Source organism: Hippopotamus amphibius, chromosome 4, assembly GCF_030028045.1.
Source record: "Hippopotamus amphibius kiboko isolate mHipAmp2 chromosome 4, mHipAmp2.hap2, whole genome shotgun sequence".
Lineage (NCBI taxonomy): Eukaryota > Metazoa > Chordata > Mammalia > Artiodactyla > Hippopotamidae > Hippopotamus > Hippopotamus amphibius.
In genome coordinates, this window is record NC_080189.1 from 176,913,732 (window position 1) to 176,937,483 (window position 23,752).

The 23,752-nt window shown below is 40.2% G+C and overlaps 1 protein-coding gene across 3 annotated transcripts in view; it reads left to right on the forward strand.

Moving 5' to 3' along the window:
• The window catches only part of UNC79 (unc-79 homolog, NALCN channel complex subunit), a 201,067-nt gene extending 177,315 nt beyond the window's left edge, over positions 1 to 23,752 (forward strand). For all 3 annotated transcript variants that reach the window (XM_057732406.1, XM_057732407.1, XM_057732408.1), the window contains 7 exons: positions 4,047 to 4,136; positions 6,237 to 6,412; positions 7,379 to 7,565; positions 9,174 to 9,371; positions 11,224 to 11,301; positions 21,371 to 21,412; positions 23,552 to 23,752. In XM_057732406.1, the coding sequence (XP_057588389.1) occupies positions 4,047 to 4,136; positions 6,237 to 6,412; positions 7,379 to 7,565; positions 9,174 to 9,371; positions 11,224 to 11,301; positions 21,371 to 21,412; positions 23,552 to 23,752 (972 nt within the window). The remainder of the gene's footprint in view (positions 1 to 4,046; positions 4,137 to 6,236; positions 6,413 to 7,378; positions 7,566 to 9,173; positions 9,372 to 11,223; positions 11,302 to 21,370; positions 21,413 to 23,551) is intronic.

Sequence of the window (23,752 nt, forward strand, 5' to 3'; positions counted from 1 at the left end):
TAACCACTGCGCCACCTAGGAAGTCCTGATAGTATGGGTTTTGATTCTCACCAGAGTTTGAGGCCTGACATTTACTAGCTGTGTGGTCAGGAAGATTATTTAACCCACGATGTTCTGATTTGTATTATCTGTAGAATGGGATATAACAGGGCGTAAGGTCTAGGTTGAGGATTGAATGAAATAATGCATGTAAAGCACATTAGCATGGGACTAAACTATACTAAATGCTGAGTAAACATTAACTTTTAAAAATAATATTAATGGAAGTGGGGGCGCAGAACAGGTGATATTTAAGGGTACAAACTTACAAGTGGTAAAAAAGTCCTCGAGATGTAATGCACAGTTCAGTGAATACGGACAACAATATTGTATTATAATACTCAAACTTGCTAAGAGACTAAAACTTAATTATTCATACCAAAAAGGAAAGGATAATTATGAAACGTGATACAGGTGCTAATTATCGCTACAATGGCAGTCATATTACAATATATAAGTGCATCAAATTAACATTATACACCTAAATTTACATCATTATATGTCAAATGTATGGCAATAAAAAAATAAAATATGACTAAAAGTAAAAAAAAATACTATTAACAAACACTACTTATTGTTGAATAGTTTCATTATTTTCAATATTCTGCAATTGTAACTAATGTGTGATAAACATCTTTGTGCTTAAATCTTTGTTCATATTTTAGACTATTTCTTTATAACAGATTTCTAGGAGTAGCTTAATAGATTCTGTTTTTTTTTTAAAGGTTCTTGATAATAGTTGGGGTAATGCAAGATGCTATGATATAAAATCCCAGTTCTCAGCAACTTAGCTCAAAAAAGTTTATTGTTTGCTCAAGTGAAGTTTAAATGGGTGTCCTGATTAGCAAAGGGAGGAGGGCTTCCACATGAGTGCTTGGGGATTAGGTTTCTTCTGTCACATGATTTCCTCTGCAATCCTCTGGTGGTTGGGGAAAGAGAAGGGAATATATACATGGAAGGTTTTCATGGGCCGGATCTAAAAGTGGTGCACGTTTCTCCTACACAAGTTCTGCTGGCCAGAACTCAGTCACACAGCCACAGCTGACTGCAAAGGAGGATGCGAAATGTGGCCTAGTGCATCCTAGGGAAGAAGAAAAATGGTTCTGTGAGTAGCTAGCCAGTCTCTGCCCAGCACTCACTGGTTTCCTTATTTAATTCTCTAAAACTCAATGTTTGCTACTTATGTGATAGCTAAAAAATAATATCCCTAATATATAAAGGTTTATTGAGATCAACAAGTAAAAGACAAATATTCCAAAACAACAAAATAGCAATGGTTATAGATCTACATATAGAACCCTTTCCAATGACCAATAAGAGATTCAAAGTAAACCTTTTGCCCTCACTAGCAATCAATGAACTGTAAATTAATATAAAACATAAAAATATTTTAAAATATAAAAATTAAAATCAGCTAGCAAATTAGCAGGTTAACAATGAAACACTAAGTGAAAGAAGCATTCTTATAAGCTATTGGTAGTAGTCAATCTTGCTGAAGAACAGTTTGACAGTCTACTTCTAGGAATAAGTTTGAGAAAATAATTAATATAGAAGTATCTATAAGCACATAAAGAATTATCTACAAGTATGTATATTAAAACAGCATTTAAAATAGCAAAAACCCGCGGGTGGTGCAGTGGTTAAGAATCCACCTGCCAGTGCAGGGGACACAGGTTCGATCCCTGGGCTAGGAAGATCGCACATGCTGTGGAGCAACTAAGCCTGTGCTCCACAACTAGTGAGCCTGTGCTCTAGAGCCCGCAAGCCACGGCTACTGAAGCCCACGCGCCTAGAGCCCATGCTCTGCAACTAGAGAAGCCACCACACTGAGAAGCTGGCACACCACAACAAAGAGTAGCACCTGCTCGCTGCAACTAGAGAAAGCCCAAGAGCAGAAACAAAGACCCAACGCAGCCAAAAAAATAAGATAAATTAAAAAATAAAATTTTAAAAATTTAAAAATAAAGTAGCAAAAATATGGAAACAAAATTTATGTGCAACATTAGGGTATTATTTAAATAAAATAAGATACATCTATAAGATGGACTATTATGTGGACCAAATCAAATTTCCAAAGAATATTTAATTAATTGGAAAACACTTATGATAGAGTTAATTAAAAAGCAAGTTAGGAAAAAATGATCTCAATCTTATAAAAAATTATATATGTGTGTATGTTATATGCATTAAAAATATTTGGAAGGAAATATTAACAGTGGCTGTCTCAGAGGTGGAGAGTAGAAATTAGGATCATGGTAATTTTTCTTTTTTTATTAATATATATTTTCCAAGTTTTCTGCATTGAACCTGTGTTATGCTTATAATCTAAGAAATGTAACTTTAAAATCAGGTACAAGTTTTGAGGAAGAATTGGATGTGATTTGCTTTTTGGCTTTTTAAAATAGCACGCTAAGGTTATACTTATGTTTTGCAAAGTTAAAAAAAGAGGAGGGTGATTGGAAATGATACGCTTTGTTTTATAAGTGTAGATGGCTCACTGAAGTTATCCTGACTATTTAGTGTATTTTAAGGCTTTTATTTGATGTAGTTACTGTCTCTAGAGCAAATGTAACCGATAATAGTAACTTCTTTCCTCTCGCTTTTGGAAACTCAAAGGTAAAACACAAATATTGAATAATGCTCCAAGTAATTATTTTCTGTGACATTTGCCGAGTTGAAATGGTATAAAATATTGCCTATGAAAGAAACAAATCCCTTTCACGAAATTCAGGGGCAGAGAATATGCTCTTATTTGCATGGCATGTGAAAGGTCAGAGAAAATGGAATAAATTGGGGGGAAATCCTTTCTTGCACTAAGGGATTAATATTCCCAAAGCAGTAGCACAATAACCTTTTATAATTCCTTCACTTGATTTGAATTAGAAGAAGAAAGCCTTAGAACATATGAAATGCTTGGAAAACACTCTGACAGAACTGCCAATGACCTTATTTCACTGTTTGTTACCCTGTCAGAGGAACTGACAGGCATAACATTCTAGAAGAGATAGAAGGTGATATAGTTCAGTGCTGTGCAGATTTACATGAATATGGGAAAATGAGAGCCACTGGGTGAGCTAGTTAAGTATATAATGTTCCAGATTTTCCTAAAGAAAGCTAAGAAAGGCCTTAGTGTAGTATTCAGATGCCTTCAAAGAGGGCCTGCTTTTGATCCACATTACAGCCAGTCTTATGTCTGGGTTCTCTCATGCAGCTTTGGTGTCTGTCCATTTTTCCTTTTCTTTGCTTATAATCCTAAATTCTCTGCATTGCCCTGAGAGAGCAGGTTTATTCCACTTAATAACCTGAAACACAAGTATGTTTTTTTTTCCTTTCCCTTAAAACTCAAACATGCTGCTAGTAGGTGGGGAAGATGACTGTTTCGTTTCTTTCTTTAATTATCCCTAGCAAGAATTCAACAGCGATACATGTATCTATGTAATCCTGTACCTGCTCTGTATAAGAAGTTGTAAATGCTCGACTATAAGAATTTTTGACTCTTTCAGCAAACACGATATTTGTTTATGTCCTCTTGTTTTGATAGACAAAGATATCTAAGATTATGGTGGTAGAATTTGGTGGTACACATTTTTTGTGTATTTGAGACTCCCTTCCAGTGATCAAGTGTTACTGTTTTGGGTGATTTGTGTCACGAAGACCGATGCTAATGACTTTTACATAGGCTAATTCTTTCTATACCAACTAGTTTGAAAATAAGCAAACCAAAATCAGTTCAATCACATAGTGGGAAAAAAGCTTGTAAACCCTGTCTCCCATAGGCCATCCCTATTTCTTTGCGCTCCACCACAGACCTTTTTATTAATTTTTGTCCAAACTGTGGGCAATCACAGACTATGCTGAGAGTAACGGAGTGAGTCAGAAATCCAGAAAATCAAACAAGTCATTAGTAAACAGCGTGAAATCAGAGCGAGACAATCACTGCAGTCAGGGTGAAAATGCCGGCCGTGACTCAGAGCGCGCGCCCCGCCGTGTCCTTGTGTGTGTTTCAGTGCGGGACAGCGGCGATGGAGTGCATGCGGCAGTACATCAATGAAGTGCTGGACTTCATGGCAGACATGCACACACTGACCAAACTGAAGGTAAGAGGGCCTGCGTCCTCTCGTCTCTCGGGTTAGCGAGACAGAGAGGCATTTTTAGGGAATTAAGCAGACCGGATGGAAATTTATCATTACTCGGAGGGGCAGGGGTGGCACTGTTGAATGAGACCATGTCCTGGGATTCTGAAGAACCAAGTCTCACCTCTCCAAAGAGGGAATGGAGAAAGGAAAGGATATTTCCCTGGCAGCATCATCTCTGTGCATACCTTTACTTTTGCCATCTATTCAATTCTCACAAGGCCCCTGTTGTAAAATATTCCCATTTTACAAGTGTAGACACTGAGGCCTGAGGTGGTGAAGTCATTTGTTCAAGATCATGCTACTGCTAAGTGGTGGAGACGGGTGACCTAACACTGTAGTGACCCCCAATCCATTCTCTTTTCACTGTGCCACCCATTTGACTACCCTGAGCCTCAATTTCCTCATTCGCAAAAGAAGTCTAATAAACCCACCTAAATAAACCTACCTTTGCTGCCCATTCCAAGGTTTGGTGTGAAAAAATGCACATGAAGACGCTTTTGTAAACTTTAGTTTGTATGAAATGTGTACACATTCTGCGAACATAAGCTGTTTATGGTTTTCATCTGCATCTCCTTCCAGAAAATAATTAAAGACGAAGCAACACTTAATTTGCATGTGGACAAGATCCCAGTGAGGTTGTTGAGGTTATTGATTGCTTTGCAGGGTGGAATGAATTTCTGATGCAAGTCAACTGCCCTGCCATGAGTCGCCTAGGGAGCTAAAGGATTGATAGTCTGAGAGATTTGAGGAAGGCCCAGGACGAAGGGCAGGAGAGGATCCAAATATGGCCTGAGGAGCAGCTGGACTGCAATCTGGCACTAAACGTGGCTTTTTGATAAATAGGATCTAGTCGTCCCAGAAATTCTTTAGCTAAAGCTATGGTGCCTTCAGCACCCAACGCAGTCTCCAGACTCTGCTCAGATGATCCAAGTGTTTCTTGGCGTAGGGATAGCCTTGCAAATGCTAGGTGGAGGGTGGAACCAAGATTTAAATGGATGGTTCCTCACGATATCCACATCCAGTCGTTTCTGAGTAAGCTCCCCTAGTGTTCGCTCATACCCGGGTGACTGATGGCTGAAGCTGGTTGCCCACACTGAAACCACTTTGATGTCTGAAGAGAAGGCAATATTACCTAAACAGTTTTATAGCCATTTTCAAAATACATAGAAAAATAAGAAGAATCCTTGAGGACCAAAAGGTTGAGGACTGCAGACACAACCCAACCCTCTGATTTTACACTTTGGGAAACAGATCAGGAAGAGCAAGTGGCAAGCGGCTTATCTAAGGCCATGTGACTATTAGGACAGACTGGGTCTAGAACCTAGGTCTCAACTCCCACTTTAGTGCTCTTGCCACTCAGCCGCACTGAGCAATGAAAGTTTTCTGAATTAATTCAGTGAACATGTATTGAACACCTATAACACGCCTGACACTGTTCTAGGCATCTAGGATGTCGTGATGATTCTCATCAACAGACACAGTGGCTGCCCTCATTTAATTTAGAGCCTGGCGGTGATGGCCAATTTTAATGAGAATTTCATACAAACTGAAGTGAAATTGTGACTTTCACAGTTACTATGAGGAAGTGATAGACAGCAGCAAGAGAACTTCTAATAGGGTGATATAGCCTATCAGGGAGGTTAGGAAGGCTTCCGGAGGAGGTCGGGGAGGCTTCCTGGAGGAGGTGACACTTGAGCTAAAATCTGAACAATGAATAGGGTTAATTAGGTGAAGAGAAGCAGAAACAGTATTTCAGGCAGAGAGAACAACAGAAGCAAAGGCTGGTGATGGAAGGGAACATGTATAGCTGGGACCACAAGGATAAAGGGGGTAAGATGCAAAGAACTGCGGTATCTAGATCATTCCAGGTTGTTTAGGCCACGCTATGGAATTTTTTCCCCTTTATCCTGAGAAGAATGGGAAGCCCCTGAAGTTTAAATGGGTTGTATGGTTGGAAGTGGTGATACAAGGTATGGAAATAACAACCTGATCTTTTAAAAGATTGGCCTGGAATGTCCCCAGGTACTCTGCCAAGTCACAAAATACCACTTGGTTTTGTAGAGCCACATGAAGACATGTTCCCAGCCGCTGCATGAAGATACCTTTGGTGGCCATCTCAAAGTCGGGCTGGCTCAGATTGCAGCCATGGAAATCTCACGGGGCAACCACAGAGACAACAAAGCTGTGATTCGCTATCTGCCTTGGCTCTATCACCCCCCTTCTGCAATGCAACAAGGGTAAGGCCCTTATTATTCGAGTCACAAGGCAGGAAACGCCCCTGAGTTTCCTGGGGCTCAGTAAGAGCTACTGAATGCAATGAAGATCTATGGGAATGGAATATGATTGGTTGGGAAGATGGGAATTGAGACCAATCTCCATACTTGCTAACCCAGCAGCATTTTTGAACACGCATACTTCATTACTTGCTGCCAATAAAACTTGCCCTCGTACAAAAACCTCAGTCATCCTGATGGATGATGAAAACTTGGAGCATAGAACTATCACTTGAACTCTTAATTTCCACTAGTTAAGTAAATCAACAGGTATTTATCTGAGCACTTACATAGCTTCTGCCTTTGAGGAGCTTAGATTGTAGCTGGAATAGAATCTACATCAGAGATGAAATAGAGTTCAGGGAGGTGCGAGCCCCTGATCCTGCCCATAAGGGAGGCTGAGAAGAGAGAGGTGCCCATGGGCTAGTTTATTTGGGAACTTGGAGCAGGCTCAACCTGACATCTTGCACGGGCAGCTTCCTGGCTAGAGGAAAGGTTTAAAGCGAGGGGTTAAGGGGGCAGGGGGAGAAAATTACTGGAGAACAGGCAAATGGGTGGCTGTGTATTTTATCTCCTTTTCTATTCCTTCCCTTCTGGTGGAGATATCCAAGAACTTTCTAATAAGAAGAAAGGAAAGCGTGGAAAGAGAAGCTGGTCAGTAAGGCAGCCAGGTTTGTGGAAGAATGTTATTTAATCCTGTGTCAGGAAGCAAAGTCTTCTCTTTGCTCAAGAAGCTAAGCTCCAGGATTAGAGGAGGAAACAAGAAAAACAGATTTATCATCTTGTTGGCACTTTGTTGTGTTGGTGTTTTATTTTATGTGATTGCTTACAAGCCCACACTTTTAAGCCCCTCTATCGATAAGCATTTGTGAGCACCCAACGAAGCAGAAAACACAAAAACATCTCTAACACATCCTTCCTCCCTCATAGACCGAAAGAATTCATCGAGTGTGTCTCCCACATCCGGCTGTTGTCCTGGCTGCTTCTGGGTTCCCTAACTCATAACGCAGTGTGTCCAAATGCCTCCTCTCCATGCCTGCCCATACCTCTGGATGCAGGTTCCCATATTGCAGACCATCTTATTGTTATCCTGATTGGATTTCCAGAGCAATCAAAGGTAAGTGATTTCTGCAAGATTAAAACCATATGCATCAAAATTGCTAATGGAAACCCTTATCAGCCAATTATGTTTCTTCTGAGAAGAAAATGCATCTTATCACTCGCCCTCCTGTGGATGCTAGGAAAGTGACTTTGTGCTAATGCCTTATTTGAAGTTGTTTAAATTCCCAGACTATCTTTTCTTCCCCCTAAATTGTTTTTCGGTTTACTTTTACGAAGATACATTAGAGAGGCAAGCAAGAGTTAGCTTCCTAGGCATTTTTGTCTCAAAACAGTGAAGAGAAATAAAAGGCTAGAAATATAATAGAAATTCTGTGATCAGTTTTTAGAACCAAATATGGAGTGGAGGAAAATTTATACCCTAATTTTTTATGCACGGTCTTTTCAACTCAAATCTCTAGAGATATATGAAGACACAAAATGAAAATAAGGCCAGTTGGGAACTCACTAAAGTATGTGTTGGAATCACACAGAGAAACTTATAAATTGTAGAGACAGATGATATGCTTAAGGGAATAAAGTAAATCCAAGGCAAGCACCAATCATGAGCCTGTACAAGCAAACTAGACACACTGATACTAATCAGCTGTGAGGAGCCAAGGTCCCTTCACAGAGCTCAGGCAAATTCTAGGAGGTCATGGTGGGTTTGGGAACAGCTGGGACTTAGGCCAGGGCAAGCTGACCTGCAATAAATTTATTCTGCAATCAAATAGAGCACCCATCCAAATGACCTGAATGATGTTTGCTAAAGGAATTAGGCAATCAGTTCCTAATTGAACCCAATCTGTGTTTGATTCCTAATGATGGTACTTTGTAATTCTGTGACACTGAAAAAGTTACTTAACCTCTCTGAGCTCTGGGTTTCCATTTGTAAATAGATGAGATGGTTTGAGAATTATGGAGGTGATCTATAAAAAGTCTTTAGCACAGTGTCTGGGACATTATAGGTGCTCACTCAATCCGTACTCACTACTAGTTAGGAATACTATGAGTACTTGTACTAGTTAAGGATACTATCAGTACTCGCTACTAGTTAGGAATACTTTTGGTACTTACTACTAGTTACGAATACTATCAGTACTTACTACTAGTTCGGAATACTGTCTGTGCTGCTTTTGCTACTGCTATCACTACTACTACTAGTAGTAGTATAACTATTAAGTGCTGGGCACTGCATCCATACATATCACCTCATTTACTCCTAACTACAACTCTTTGAGGAGCACACTGTTATCCCCATATTACAGATGAGCAAACCCCCTAAAATGGCAGAACGATTGTTCTTCCTAATCCAGTTTAGGGATAGGAATGTCGATTTCATTAAAGGGCAAGGGCGTGGGTGGATTTATTCTGCAAACTAAGGTGCCTTCTCTCTGAAAAGATGCTTGGTCTCTAAGTGCACTCCCCCTGTCTGAGTGAAGAGCAGATTGTTTGAAGATGATGAATCATGAGTCTGTAACTTGGAGACAACTCCTCCAGCCTCGGATCACTTGAATTATATGCACTTTGGCTGTGCTCTTTGCAAGGCCGAAGCCGTGCAGGGAGGGCTCCTTGGAGCACCACCGCCCACTCGAATGTAACGGTTCCCTGTTTTCTTCCTTTTCAGACCTCTGTGCTGCACATGTGTTCTCTTTTCCACGCCTTTATCTTTGCTCAGCTCTGGACCGTGTATTGCGAACAAAGTGCCGTAGCAACAAATGTCCAAAGCCAGAATGAATTCAGCTTCACAGCGATACTGACAGCACTAGAGTTTTGGAGTAGGGTGACACCCAGCATCCTTCAGCTGATGGCCCATAACAAAGTGGTGAGTTCACAGATGACTTTCCCCTCTTGGATAGCATCTCAGTGCGTAAGCCACTCTCAGTCCTCACGTTACATGTGTTTTAAAGACCTCAGTTGTCACAGTATATAAATGGATTGGTGGATTTTTACGTTATAACCTGGCTGTTCTACCTGTATAATGATTTTGATGAAAAACAAAGCAAACAAGTAAATTCAGTAGAAACCGTTTTTGTTTTCTCTGCCTAGTGCCAAAGGAAATTTATGTGAAACTTCTATCTTTAAGAGTTGTTTTGTGCTATAAAGTCAGAGAGTGAGGTTTATGTTATTTTTGAATTCTAAGGCAATCTGGAAAACCTGTAACCATTATATCATCTTCTTGTGGTGTTTAAGAGCAGATCAACCATACGTGTTAATTCCACTTAGGGCCCAAACCTGAAAAGAGACTCACCATTTTGAATTGCCCTCTGAGGACCTAGGCTCCTCAGTCTTCAAATCCAGTTCCATTTTCATGTGGATGCTTCCCCTCATTTGGAAAAGAGCTGGGGTATGGGTAGCCTGAGCCCACTTCATTGAGCTTAGTCCTATGGAGTCAGGATTGGAGGGTGTATGGAAGGTATTTACAAGGGGGTCCTTTGGTTCAGTTTGCTACTTTGGAGGTGGATTCTCAGCTAAGAAAGCGTCATCCAGTGTCTTAGTCATGGGGCTTCATCAGTAGAATTCTTATCTGTGAAGGGCAAGGGGCCTGGAAAGTAACGCTGTGATGTGATGCCAATGTGCCAATGCACTGTCCCAAATGCATTCTGCAGTGGTTTTGATTGATCGAATATTAGTCTAAGAAACATTTTCTTTTTGTTGTAATTGGAAAGGGGAATATATTTTTCCTTTAGTGAAGAACTTTCTTTTCTTTAGAGAAGCAGATATTATAAGGCAGTTCTGTACGGAGAGAGGTGTTTTCATTCAACCTAAAGGAAATTTACGTGAAAACTTTAGGGTGCACAAACAGTTCTGACTACCGCATAGGTAATTACATTTATTAGATCATAGAGTCTAGGACCGATGAAGCACATGGAGGTCAAGTATTCTGTTCTGCTCTTTTACAGATGATGAAACCGGGACCTCAAATTTAAACTAGAGATTCAGAGTTTCCTTCTAGTGTCACTAGTTTTTTGATACCGTTAATACCTCTCCTCCAAGTTTCTCTTAATATTCAAATGTTGGAAATGAATGATGCTGGTGAATCTTGTACAAATAATGTTACAAATGAATATGAAAGAATTTTAAATTCTGACAGTTTTTTTAAACCACATAAGCCAGTCTGATAAACCTGACCCCCCACCCCCCCACCCCATGCAGTGTAGTGTTTAAGATCTAGCCATAGGGATTTCTGACGAGGGATATCATTTCTGTTGTATTTTCGGACTGTCGTAAATGTGGCTGCCTTGTTCCACGGAGAACAAAGCCTCAAACACAGATGGTACAATAATTGAAACAGCCACTCCAAGTGAAGAAACTGTGGAGAAAGGATCAAGATGGAGAAAAGGACCCAAACCCAAGAGTTCTGTAGTTGGAAATGAAGGAAGCAGGAGCCATTTCTCCTCTGGTGTGAATCACAGCACGCTGTAGATTAGTGAGGTCGGTACCTGAGTTCATCCGCAGCCCCGAGTTAGGTGAGGAAGGCATGACAATTGTAAAACCTCTGCAGCTTATAAAATTCAGTTTGTTGAAGTTTTAGAGAGGAATAAATACCACTCCTTGTGGTCCCCTCTGGTCGTTGTGCAAAAAGTCCTCATGGGCACAGGGTATGGGTTCTCTGTGGCTGCAGACTGTTTCCATGTCACTGGGAGTGGAATAGATTTTTATGTTTGTTGTTTCAGATGGTAGAAATGGTGTGTCTCCATGTGATTAGTTTAATGGAGGCGTTGCAAGAATGCAATTCAACAATTTTTGTCAAGGTAGGAAAATCTTATCATTTTTCTAGATCATTTCTTGCTTCTAAAAACAAATGTGGGTTTATTTCGGATGTACCTTCTGAAGAGGAAACTAAAACTGATTTAATTTTAACAAAGTTGGGGCTGGAGGAATCAGGCTTAACAAACTTTCACTAAATAGTTATGGTACAATTTTTGCTCATACTCTACCACTGTGACCAAGCTCTAGCTGGGTTAAATATGTTGCACCATGATTGCATGCAACATAAGTAATTAAAATCTTACCAGGAATGTTGATCTGAAAATGACCCTAAAGCCATATAAATTGTTTGGTAGAGCCTCACCTTGCAAGATATCCAGAAAACCAAGGAAAATAGTCTGTCATTGTTTGACTTGGTGGCTGATACTTTTCTCTAAGAGAAATTAGTTTCTAATATTACTATTCTAAATCACTCTACAGTATATGAAAGTAATCCAAGTATTTGTGATCTATCCAAGGACATCAGAAACATCCTAATGTGATCACAAGATAAAAGACCAACGGAGAACATGGTTTCTCTCTCACTTTCTCTTTTTATTTCCCTTCTTTTTCCTTTCCTTCGTATCATGCCACCTGTCTCATAGATTCTTTGTCCTTCCTCTTCTTTTACCACTTCCTTCTTTGCCTTCCACTTCTATATTCCAGTATCCCAGCCACCATCACCACGACCCTCACCCCATCCCACCACAGAGTGCATCAGCTTAGAAGCTTATAGCTTCCTGTTTTGCTCCTAGGTTGACTTGCTTCAATAAAGGACACTTGTCAAGTCACCTCACACAGTGCTGAGGAAAAGTAGCACATTTTTAGGGAAGACTTGACTGGTACCAGAAAACTACAAGGCAGTTGGTTCAGATGGGATGGATATAGCTTATCTAGCTGGATGGTCAATAGCGAAAGTCAACACTGTGAGAGAAACTGCGTGACTGACCCTTGGGTGATCATAGCTGATTTTATTTTTTTACAGCTTTATTGGAGTATAATTTATATACAGGAAACTATATGTATTTAAAATATATAATTTGATATCTTCACATCACACATATTATACCCATGAAACCATCACCACAGTCAAGGTAATGAATGTAGTCCTCACCCCCTAAAGTTTTCTCATACACATTTATTAGTTTCTATTCCACCACTTCCTGTACCCCACCTACTCGTCCCCAGGCACCCACTGATCTGCTTTCTGTCATAATAGCTTAGTTTGCATTTTCTAGAATTTCATATAAATAGATTCATACAGTAGTTATGCTTTTTTCTGCCTGCCTTCACTCAGAATAATTATATTGCCATTAATTCATCTTACATGTATCAGTAGATTATTTTATTTCTGAGTAGTATCCGTTGTATGGATGTAACACATTTCGTTTATCCATTCATCAGTTAATGGACATCTGAGCTGTGTCTAAAAGTTTGAGGCTATCACAAATAAAGCTGTTACGAATATACACGCGCAAGTCTTTGTGTAGCTGTAGGCTTTTGTGTGTGTTGGATAAGTACCAAGGAGTGGAATTGCTAGGCTATACGATATGTGTATAACTTTTAAGGAAATTGGCAAACTGTTTTCCAGAGTGAGTGTTACATTTACACCAGCAGTATGCATTCCAGGGCCTACACATCTTTGTCAACACTTAATATAATCTTTCACTTTCGTTGTCTGTACTGGTGTCTCATCGTGGTTTTAAATTGTGTTTTCCTGTTGACAAATGATGCTCAACGTCTTTTCACGTGCTTATTTGCTATCCATATATCTGCATGGTGAACGATCTATTAAAGTTATTTGCCCATTTTAAAAATCAAGTTGGTTTTTTTCTTATTATTGAATTTCCAGATCCAAGTCCTTTATCAGATATGTCATTTGCAAAGATTTTTTTTTCCTGTGTTTGTCTTTTCATTGTCTTTACAGTGCCCTGTGAGAAGTAGAAGGTCGTAATTTTGATGAAACACCATTTATCACATTTTTCTTTTATTAATCATGCTTTTGGTGTTGTATTGAAGAAAATCTTTGCCTAATCCAAGATCACAAAGAGTTTTTGGTGTGTTTTCTTCTCGATATTGTGTATATTTTCTCCTAGGTTTTAGTTTATACCTGCGGTCCCTTCTGAGTTAACTTTTGTGGACCTCTGTGGTATGGGTTGAGGTACTTTTTATGTATGTGGACGTCCAATTATTCTAGGATTGTTTGTTAAAAATTCTATCTAGCGAATTGCCTTTGCACTTTGGTCAAAAATCAATTGACCATTCATGTATGGTTCTGTTTCTGGATACTCAATTCATTTCTATTGATCCATGTATGAAATCATGTAGTGTTAGTCCTCTAAATTTCTACATCTATTTCAAAGTTGTTTTGGCTATTCTAGATCCATTGCATTTCTAGATACGCTTTAAAATCAACTTGTCAGTTACTCCAAAAAGCCTGCTGGGAATGTGGGTTGCATTGAATGGATAGATCACTTTAAGGAGAATTGAGATATTAACAATATTGAGTCTTCCAGTCTGTGAATGCACTATATCATTCTATGTATTTATGTCTTCATTAACTTTTCTCAGCAATATTTTATAGTTTTCCATATGCAGGACTGGAATATTTTGTCAAATTTATCCCTAAGTATGTAATAATTTTATAATATTGTAAATAGTATTTTTTTTAAGATTCAAATTTTTGGTATTTTATTGTTAGTATTTAGACATATAACTGATTTATACCTCATACCCTGCAACCTATTAAACTCATTTATTAGTTCTAGTAGCTTTCTTATAGATTTCATCAGATTTTCTGTATAGACAATTATGTCATGTGCAAATAGAAACAGTTTTCTTTCTTTTGAATATTTATACATTTAATTTCTTTTTCTTGTCTCATTACTCTAGCTAGATCCTCTAGTACAGGTTGAATAGAAGTCATGGGAGTTGGAAACCTTGTCTTATTCCTGATCTTAGGAAGAAAGCATTCATTAAATATAAATGTTAGCTGTTAGTTTTTCATAGATACCCTTTGTCAGCTTGAGTAAGGCTGTCTTCTATTCCTAGTCTGCTAAGAATTTTTGTTAGGAATAGATGTAGGATTTATCAAATGCTTTTTATATATTTATTGAGATGGTCATTTGATTTTCCTTTTTTGAATATTAACAGTGAGTTTCATGGGTTGATATTTGAATGTTAAATCAATCTTACATTCCTGGGACAAACTACTCGGTCTTGATGTACTATTTTCTATATTGCTGAATTCTACTTGTTAACACTTGAAAATAATTTCTTACATCAGTGTTTATGAAAGATATTGGACTGTAATTTTCTTTTCTTGTAATAACTATTTTTGGTTTTGGTATCAGGGTAATGATGGCCTTATAGAGTAAGCTGGGAAGTATTCCTTTCTTTTCTGTTTTCTGGAAAAGTTTGTATAGGTTTGGTACTTTTTTTGCCTTAAATATTTGGTCAAATTCACCAGTGGAACTGGCTGGGCTTGGAATTTTCTTTTCAGGAGGGTGTTAAACTACAGATTCAATTTCTTAAATAGATACAAAGTTATTTAAGTTATCTGCTTATTCTGGAGTGATCTTTGACAGTGTGTGTATTTCAAAGAATTTGACCCCATTTCATCAAAATAGTTGATGCTATTGGCATGAAGTTACCCATAATATTCCTTTATTGTACTTTTAGTTTTTGTAGCATCAGTAGTTATGCCACCACTTTCATTCCTGATATCTCACTTCTATTTTCTGATCAATCTGGACAAAGGTTTATCAATTTTAGTGAGCTTTTGATTTAAAACAACAACAATGACCAGCTTTTGGTTGGTTTTCATTCAGTTTCTCTATAGTTTTTGTTTCACTGATTTCTGTTATTTATTATTTTCTGTCTTCTGTTGACTTTAATTTGCTCTTCTTTTTCTTGTGTCTTAAGGTGGAAGTGGAATTCACTGATTTAGAATTTTTTTCTTTTGTAACATAAGTGATTAGTTCTGTAAATCTCCACCTAAGCACTGGTTTAGCTGCATCCTGCAGTTTGGTAATTGTGTTCTCATTTTTGTTCAGTTCACAATACTTTCTACCTTTCCTTTTGCTTTCCTTTTTGACCCATTGCTTATTTAGAGGACTATAATTTAGTTTCCAAATATTTGGGGCTTTTCTAGAGATTTTCTGTTATGTATTTTTAATTCAGTCCCATTGTGGTCAGAGAACATACTTTGTATAATTTGACTCATTTTAAATTTATTGAGTCTCATTTAGAATATTGTCTATCTTGGTAAATTCTCTGTGTACACTAGAAAAGAATGTGTCTTCTGCTGTTGCTGAATGTAGTTTCCTATGTCAGTTGATTCAAGCTTGTTGATAGTGTTGTTCAATTTTTTCATGTCCTTCCTTCTTTTTCTATCTACTTAGTCTATCAATTATTGAGAAAGGAGTATTGAAATATCTCCCTAATTTATCTTTTCAGGTCTACCAGTTTTTGTTTCACATATTACAAAGCTATTATTAGGTGCATAAATGTTTAGGATTGTTATATCTTGAATTGAAATTATGAAATGGTTCTCTTTATCCTCAATAAATATTCTTTGGTAATAATAAAGGCAGTCCAGCTTTCTTTTGACTAGTGTTAGTATGGTATATCTTTTTCTATCCTTTTAACCTATTTGTGTCTTTACATTTAAAGTTTATTTCTTATAGGCAGTGGGTAGTTGTTGCACTTTTAAAAAAAAATCCAATCTGACAATCCCTTTTAATTGGGGTTTTTAAACCATTTTCATTTAATGTGTTTTATGATATTATTTGGCTTAAAATATCTTGCTATTTGTTTTCTTTATTTCCCATCTGTTCTTTGTCCTTTATTGCCTCTTTTTCTACCTTCTTTTTGACTAATTGAGTTTTTAATGATTATATTTTGGATACAATTTCCTCTTTTCAGTCTAGTTTCTTAAGGTGGAAGCTTAGATCATTAATTTGAGAATCTTTTCTATTGTCATCAGTGTTTGGTGGTCTAAATTTCCTCCTAAGTACTGCTTTAGCTGTATTTCTCTGAATTTTGATATATTCTCATTTCCGTTCAGTTCAAAATAGTTTCTAATTTCCCTTTTGACTTCTTCTTTGACCCATGGTTTATTTAAGTGTGTTTTTCAGTTATCTTATTAGCTATATGTCTTAGTTGCTGTTGTTGTTTTAGTGATTGACTTAGAGTGTATAGTCTATATTTTTAACTTAACACAATCTACCTTCAAGTAATAACATACCACTTTATGTATAGTATGAGATTATACAACAGTATACTTCCATTTCCAGACTTTGTTCTATTATTGTCATCCTTTTTACTCCTACATATGTTATAAACCAAACCATATTTTTTTTGCTTTAAACAATTATCTCTTAAAGCAATTTAAAATTTGTTTTATGTTTATTTATATTTGCTATTATTGCCATATTTACATTTTTTCAGTTTTCTTCATTCCTTTCTGTAGAATTAAACTTCCATTTTCCTTCTGCCCAAAGGTCTTTCTTTACTACCTCTGTGTAGGTCTGCTGAAGCTGAATTCTTTCAGCTTTTGTATATCTGAGAAAGTCTTTGCCTTCATTTTTGAAAGATATTTTCACTGGTTATTGAATTCTAGGTTCTAAGTTGTTTTTTTCTGCCCTAGTATTTTAAAGATGTTATTCATCCACTGTCTTCTTGCTTCCATTGTTTCTGAGAAGAAATCTGTGTCATTCTTAATTTTTTCTTCTGTATATAATGTCTTTTTTTCTCGGGCTGCTTTTAAGATTTTTTTTCTTTACCATTGTTGCTAAGCAATTTGATGATGCTGTGCCTTGATGTAGTTTTCTTCCTGTTTCTTGTACGTGAGTCTGTTGATTTTCTTGGATCTGCAGATTTATAGTTTTCATTATACTTGGAAAAGTATCAGCTATTGTTTCTCTAAAATTTTCTTCTATACCTCTGTTCTTGACCATATTAAATATAGTTATAATAACTGTTTTAATGTCCTTATTTACTAATTCTGTTACCTGTATAATTTGGGGGTCTTTGCCAGTTGCCTGACTTTTCTTCTCATTATAGATCACATTTTCCTGGTAATCTTTTATTGGATTCTTCACATTTTGAATTTGAATTTTTCGGGTGCTAAATATTTTTTATTCCTATAAATATCCTTGGGCTGTATTCTAAGACATAGTTAAATTACTTAGAAACAGTTTTATGCCTTTGAGACTTGATGTTAAGCTTTGTTAGGTGGGATTGGAGCAGCAGTTTTTCTAGGGCTACCATTTCTTCACTGCTAAGGTAATATCCTTCTGAGTACTCCAGTTGGTGTTCTATGATTTGCAAGATTTTTCCACTCTAACTAGTGGAAACACAAACTATCGCTATGTGATTACCAGGCTTTTTCCCCTCTAATCTTTTTAGGTTATTTTTTATTCAGCCTTGGATAATTTTCTCACATGTGTATACTGTTCAGTATTCAGCTGAAGACTCAAGGGGAACCCTTTACAGATCTTCAGAGAGCTAGTGCTCTATCTGTCTCTCTCTTTCTCTGTACAGCTCTCTCCTTTCCACTACTCTGCCTCGCAAACCCTATCTCCCTTCGCCTCCCTGGGCTCCCAGCTCCATCTCCTCACCTCAGAAAGACTGCCAGACTCTGCCTGGGTTCCTCCTCCTTGTGCTACTGCCTGAAAACACTTTCTAGGCAGTGAGCTAGGATAACTCTAGGGCTCACCTTGTTTGTTTCCTCTCCCTCAGTGATCACTGTGCTGCATTGCTGATGCTTAATGTCTGAAAACCATTGTTTCGTATCCTTCATCTGGAATTTCAGTTTTGGTTTAGGCAGGAGTGTAAATCTGGTCTTTGTTACTCCATCTTGGCTGAAAGAGAAAGTTTCATGGCTAATCTTATTTTGAGGGCTGGAATAAGCATGGAGTGAAATGAATATAGTCCAACCAAGCAGGAAGTCTTCAATTTATCCCGTAGCATAAACCAAGATAAGAGGAAAGGTATCACTTTGATTTTGAGGAAAAGCAACCTATTTTTTTAAATGTCCTTCAGTTTTCTGGATATTGTTTTCAGAGAAAAACAAACAAACAAATTTTATTATAACATTACAGAGCCCAGAGTAAATTACATCTAATTCTTACTGACAGCTTTGTAGGAGCCACTAGCAAAAGGGTACTGAAATGAACGTTATTCAATAAAGTCAAATTAGCATTCCTGAAATAGGATGACTGCTGGCTTGTATAATGCTGTCTTCCACAATGAACTTTAATCTGATGCCTTCAGTCAGGCGATTCGTAAATCACAAACCTGAAGGCCCCTTGCAGATACGTTTAGAATCTTATGGTCTTGTGTTATATCAATGGGGTAATTACAAAAGCACTTCTAAAATCAGCCTCAGTGTTCCCCTCGATTGCCTCATACAGGCCCTTAGCCTCAGGGGCAGCCCTGGGAAAACCGTCTACCCACGGGCGGACTACTCAGTGTTCTGTGGTCCTTAGTCCCTCGGAATTCTTAACAAGAGGTTAGTTCAGGCATCTCCCAAATATCAAGAGGCTTACAGGAGTGTTTCCATATTAAATGGGTCAAAAGACAACAGAAAGTCTGTAGGCATTAGGACCCTCAGGGCTTGTTTTTGCCCTGCAGACATCAGGGAGGAGGCAGTCAGACTAACTTATTTTTTCCCATTCAGAATGTCCAGATGAGCCAGTTCTCTTAAACGCCAGAGAGCACAGCCTTATCTGGCACCAACCTTTGTAATCCCATGGTTTTATTATGAGGGTTGGTGGCAGGGGAGGCAGGAGAGGGTATCATTTTCCGATAGTTTGAGTTTAAGTCCCATCACATCTTCTGGGAACACACCGTGCTCCATTTCTAAACACAATAGTTATGTTAGAGACAGAGTATTAAACGGCTGCAATATAAACAGTGTTTAGGAGTAAACGTCAATGGAAGTCAAATTAGCAAATTGTATGTATCTATAGAATGTTGAAAGCAGAACAATAGCCAGACTTAGCCTTGGGAACAAAAGCATAGAGAGAGAATATAGTTTATCACTTCCCCTAGTTTATTTTTTAACGATTCGATGAATTAAATGAGGCTGGCAGCTACAGCCGTGACTAGTGGACAGAGAGGTTGTTTATACACTATCTCCCATCCCAGCCGGCACTCCTCCTGGTTTTCTCATTTTGTTCATTGCATTGCTGTCCTCCAGTTGGCCCAGGCTAACTTTTAAGCTTTTCCTCAATCCAAAGAGCAAACTAGTCCTCAGACCCTCACAGGTTGTCACTGCAGGCAGCCTCCTTCTCCATCCCAGAAGCCATCGCTGGCCTTACGTGGACCGTGGAGGCAGCCTCCACACTGGGCCCCTGCCTCCATTCTCCATGTCCTTCCTCACCCTAGTCTCCAGACTGCTGCCAGAGTGATTTTTCCGGAGCACCATTCTCCTCATGGTGAATGGGGCTTCCCTTTTCAGAAATTGTATTGAATTTGGAATAAAGTCCAAGTCCCCTTATGTGGCATCCCAGATCATCTGTGTGATGAGAGGCCTCACTCTGCTTTTCGAAACTTATTTTTCATGATCCTCTGCTAAGAACCTACCCTTTAGCATCACGTGAACCCCCACTGCCTCCTCACCTCCCTGTACACTTCCTTGAGTGCCCTTGTATTAGTTTGCTAGGCTGCTGAGTACTGCACATTGGGTGACTTAAGTAACAGAAATTTATTGTCTCATGGTTCTGGGGGCAGTAACTTATGAGACTAGGGTGATGGCAGGGTTGATTCCTTCTGAAGCTGTGAGGGAGCATCTGTCCCAGGCCTCTCCCTTGGTTCCTGGGGGTTTAGCTGGGCATCTTTCCTTGGCTTGTAGATCTCGGCTTTATGTTGACATGGCATTCTCCGTGTGTGCCTATCTGTGTCCCAATTTCCCTCTTTCTCCAAGAACACCAGTCATATTGGGTAAGGGGCCCACCCTACTCCGGAATGACTTCATCTTAACTCCCTACATCTTCAATGACGCCATTTCCAAATGAGGTCACATCTGAGGGTGTGTGAGCAAGGACTGCAACACTGTAGGAGAGGATGCTATTCAATCCACAGCAGCTCTGGAGGAGGGCCACAAGGAGCACAGAGGGAGTGATATGATGCGTTTGAGCATATGAAAGATTTGAGCAGTCTTGAAAGAAACTAGCACTTCCAAGCTCATTAGACCGTAGCCCTCCTTCCCCATTTAAATCTCACTAAACTAGAGTTCTGTGGAATACACTTGGGGAAATGTTGTATTCTGTCCCTGACTTCTGGATTTCTGAGGCCATGAATGTTGACTTGGGTTCGGAAGAGCTGAAGTGTGGTGAGAAACCAAAGCAGACAGAGGAGAGCCACTGCTAGGGGCACTGGGAGCCCCTGTGACCTCCTAGGAAGGGCCTCAGGGTGAATCAGAGGCAGCCGAGGGGCAGGGCACCCCAGATGCCCGGGTTGTGAGAGCTTTCCTCTTGGCCGGAGCAGGGACGCCCTGCTCGCCTGCGTGTGCACCCACGCTGTTGACATCCCAGCCTCGACTTACTGTTGTTGTGTCTCACCTTCCAAAATACAGCCAGGCAACCTCAAGGCTTGTCTTTCTCTATCACTTACGCATTTTAACCGCTTCCCAGTGATGTTTTCTTAACAACCACAGGCAGATACCGTCACCATGCTACTTGGAGACTCAGTTCTAAAGATCCCGTGGAGGAAATTCTATTTCAAGAAAGTGAGGATTTAATTAAATAAATACACATTTAATTTCCCGTGCTTGGTAGCTTTCAAGAGACAATCAGTCATTTACTCTCAAGTGTGTGTTTCAGGCACTCACGGGGCGCTTGTTAACCTCCAAATGCCACCAGCTCAGCAGGGTCTGGCCTCAGAGAGACGTTTGTCTGATAGCAGGAACTCCGCAGCGGGGGGGGGGGGGGGGGGGGGGGGGGGGGGGCCCACATCCTTTTGTGATGTTAAAGGGATTCCGCGTGCCCTGCTTTGCCCAGCAGAAGGGAACCTTATGCGGGAGAATGGAGAACGGTAATAACCGGCCTTCTGTGTTTCTCCATACAGCTGATACCTATGTGGTTGCCAATGATTCAGTCAAACATCAAGGTAAGTCACCCCTGGGCGGACTGGAAACTCAGTTCCCTTCGGAGGAGCTCATAACATCCATAGGGCTCCACGATGCTCCACTCACTACCTGCTCCTGGTCTCTGGGGCTGATAACGCGGGAGACCCTGTGGGCCAGGGAAGGGGCCTGTGGGCCACGGTGACAGCAAGAGCCACTGCCCTACTGCCCATCATTGATGAAGGGGGAGGAGGAGGATCCCAGAGTCTGGACGAGCCTCTGCTACTGACTAGAATACAGGCTGAAAAGCTACTCTACCTTCAAAGGATACCCATGGGATCCGGTCCCAGGCTTGTCCAGTGCTATTTCCTGGCCACTAGATTGACCTTTTGCGATGGGAAGAATTCTATTCAGAAGGGAGTCAATGACAGAATTGAACTAGAGGGGACTTATCCACTGCCCCCCACTCCCCCCCACCCCCCCGCCTTATTTTACATAAGAGGAAACGTAGAATCAGAAGGAAGAGTGACTTGGACAGAGCCCTGCGGCCAGGAAGGGGAAGACTGAATGTATTTCTCACTGCCAGGCCCCGCCTTGAGTGACGCATTGTCACTGTAGGGACAGACATACTCCATGGCTGTAAATGTAGTTATTAGGGCTTAACATTAAGATGGCAAAGCTAACCACCTTCTCCATGTAAAACTGGGTCCCGTCTAAGGCACCGGGTGTATCAGGGGAGGAGGGGTAGAAGACAGAAGGCTTCTTGCTAGATTTCCTTTCAGAGTTGGGGAGGGATGCTCGTGGAAGGAAGGGAGATGACTTCAAGGGACGCCAAGAGAGAAGTACAGCTGTCAGCAGTGCCCCCAGGCTCTGAGTACTGGTTCATGGCATTGCTGCTGTCTGTGCCACCAGTGGGGCCAATGGCTCTGCTGAAAACCTCACTGCACCACCAGCTCCTATCGTGAAAACTGCTTGAACGTCCACCCCAAGGCATTCCAAACTGCCCTCCCCCTGCTTGGTGGTCATCTGTGGCAATTTGACATTGCACGGAATGCTGAAGAGGAGGCCAACAGAACTTCATGACAAGCTAAGAAGAATAAGAAAAGCTTATAACCTAGCTCCTTCATGTACATGGATGTGAGAACAGAGAGACTATGATCATGATTACAGTGTCCTGAGGACCTACTATGTGTCAGCTTCTGTTCTGACCCCTCTCTTAACTCAGTTATCCTTCCAGTAACCCCGTCGGGCGAGTGTTACTGTCTTCGCTTTGCCCGTGAGAAAATCCAAACACAGACCGAAAAACCTTGTTCCCCAAGTTGTTTACAGACGAGCCAGGATTTGAACCCAGGGAGCCTGGCAGCAGAGCCTGCGACACCAGGCCCACACAGCGAGCAGCTCCTGGGGGACAAGTCTAAGGGTCAGCCCGTGCGCTGCTGTTGCAGCGAGTGAGTCAAGATGGGAAGGGCATGGTTTGGATGGATTTGGGCCAGGTGGGCTCTAGAGATGTGATGCTGGCCCATGTCCCCTGCCCTGAGCGCTGCCACAGTTGGGAGTTGGTCTTCTTCAGGCCAGACAGATCCCAGGCCATGTGTAAGTTCCACCTGCAGAAGAAGTCCAGGCCGGCACTCCTTGGGTTGACTGGGAACCTCAGGAGGAAAGAAACTAAACTACCTTCTTGCCCTTTCTTTCTTTCTTTCTTTCTTTCTTTCTTTCTTTCTTTCTTTCTTTCTTTCCTTCTTTCTTCCTTTCTTGCTTTCTTTCCTTCTTTCTTTTTCTTTCTTTCTTTCCTTTTTGTTTTTAGATAATTTTTATTGGAGTATAGTTGCTTTACAGTGTTGTGTTAGTTTCTACTGTACAGCAAAATGAATCAGCCATACATACACATATATCCCCTCCCTTTTGGACTTCCTTCCCATACAGGTCACCACTGTACATTAAGTAGAGTTGCCTGTGCTCTACAGTATGTTCTCATCAGATATCTATTTTATACATAGTATCAATAGTGTATGTGTCAATCCCAATATCCCGATTCTCTCCCCGTGGTATCCGTATCCGTACATTTGTTCTCTATGTCTGCGTCTCTGTTTTTGCTTTGCAAATAGGATCATCTATACCATTTTTCTAGATTCCGCATCTATGCGTTCATATATGGTATTTGTTTTTCTGCCCTTTCCTGACAGCACTTATCTGCGGGACTCCAGCTTCGCCTCCAGGCCATTCAGAACAACGTGAACCACCACAGCCTCAGGACGCTGCCGGGCTCTGCCCAGAGCAGTGTTGGCCTGGCGGCCCTGCGCAAGTGGCTGCAGTGCACCCAGTTCAAGATGGCCCAGGTGGAAATCCAGTCCTCAGAAGCAGCCTCTCAATTTTATCCTCTATGA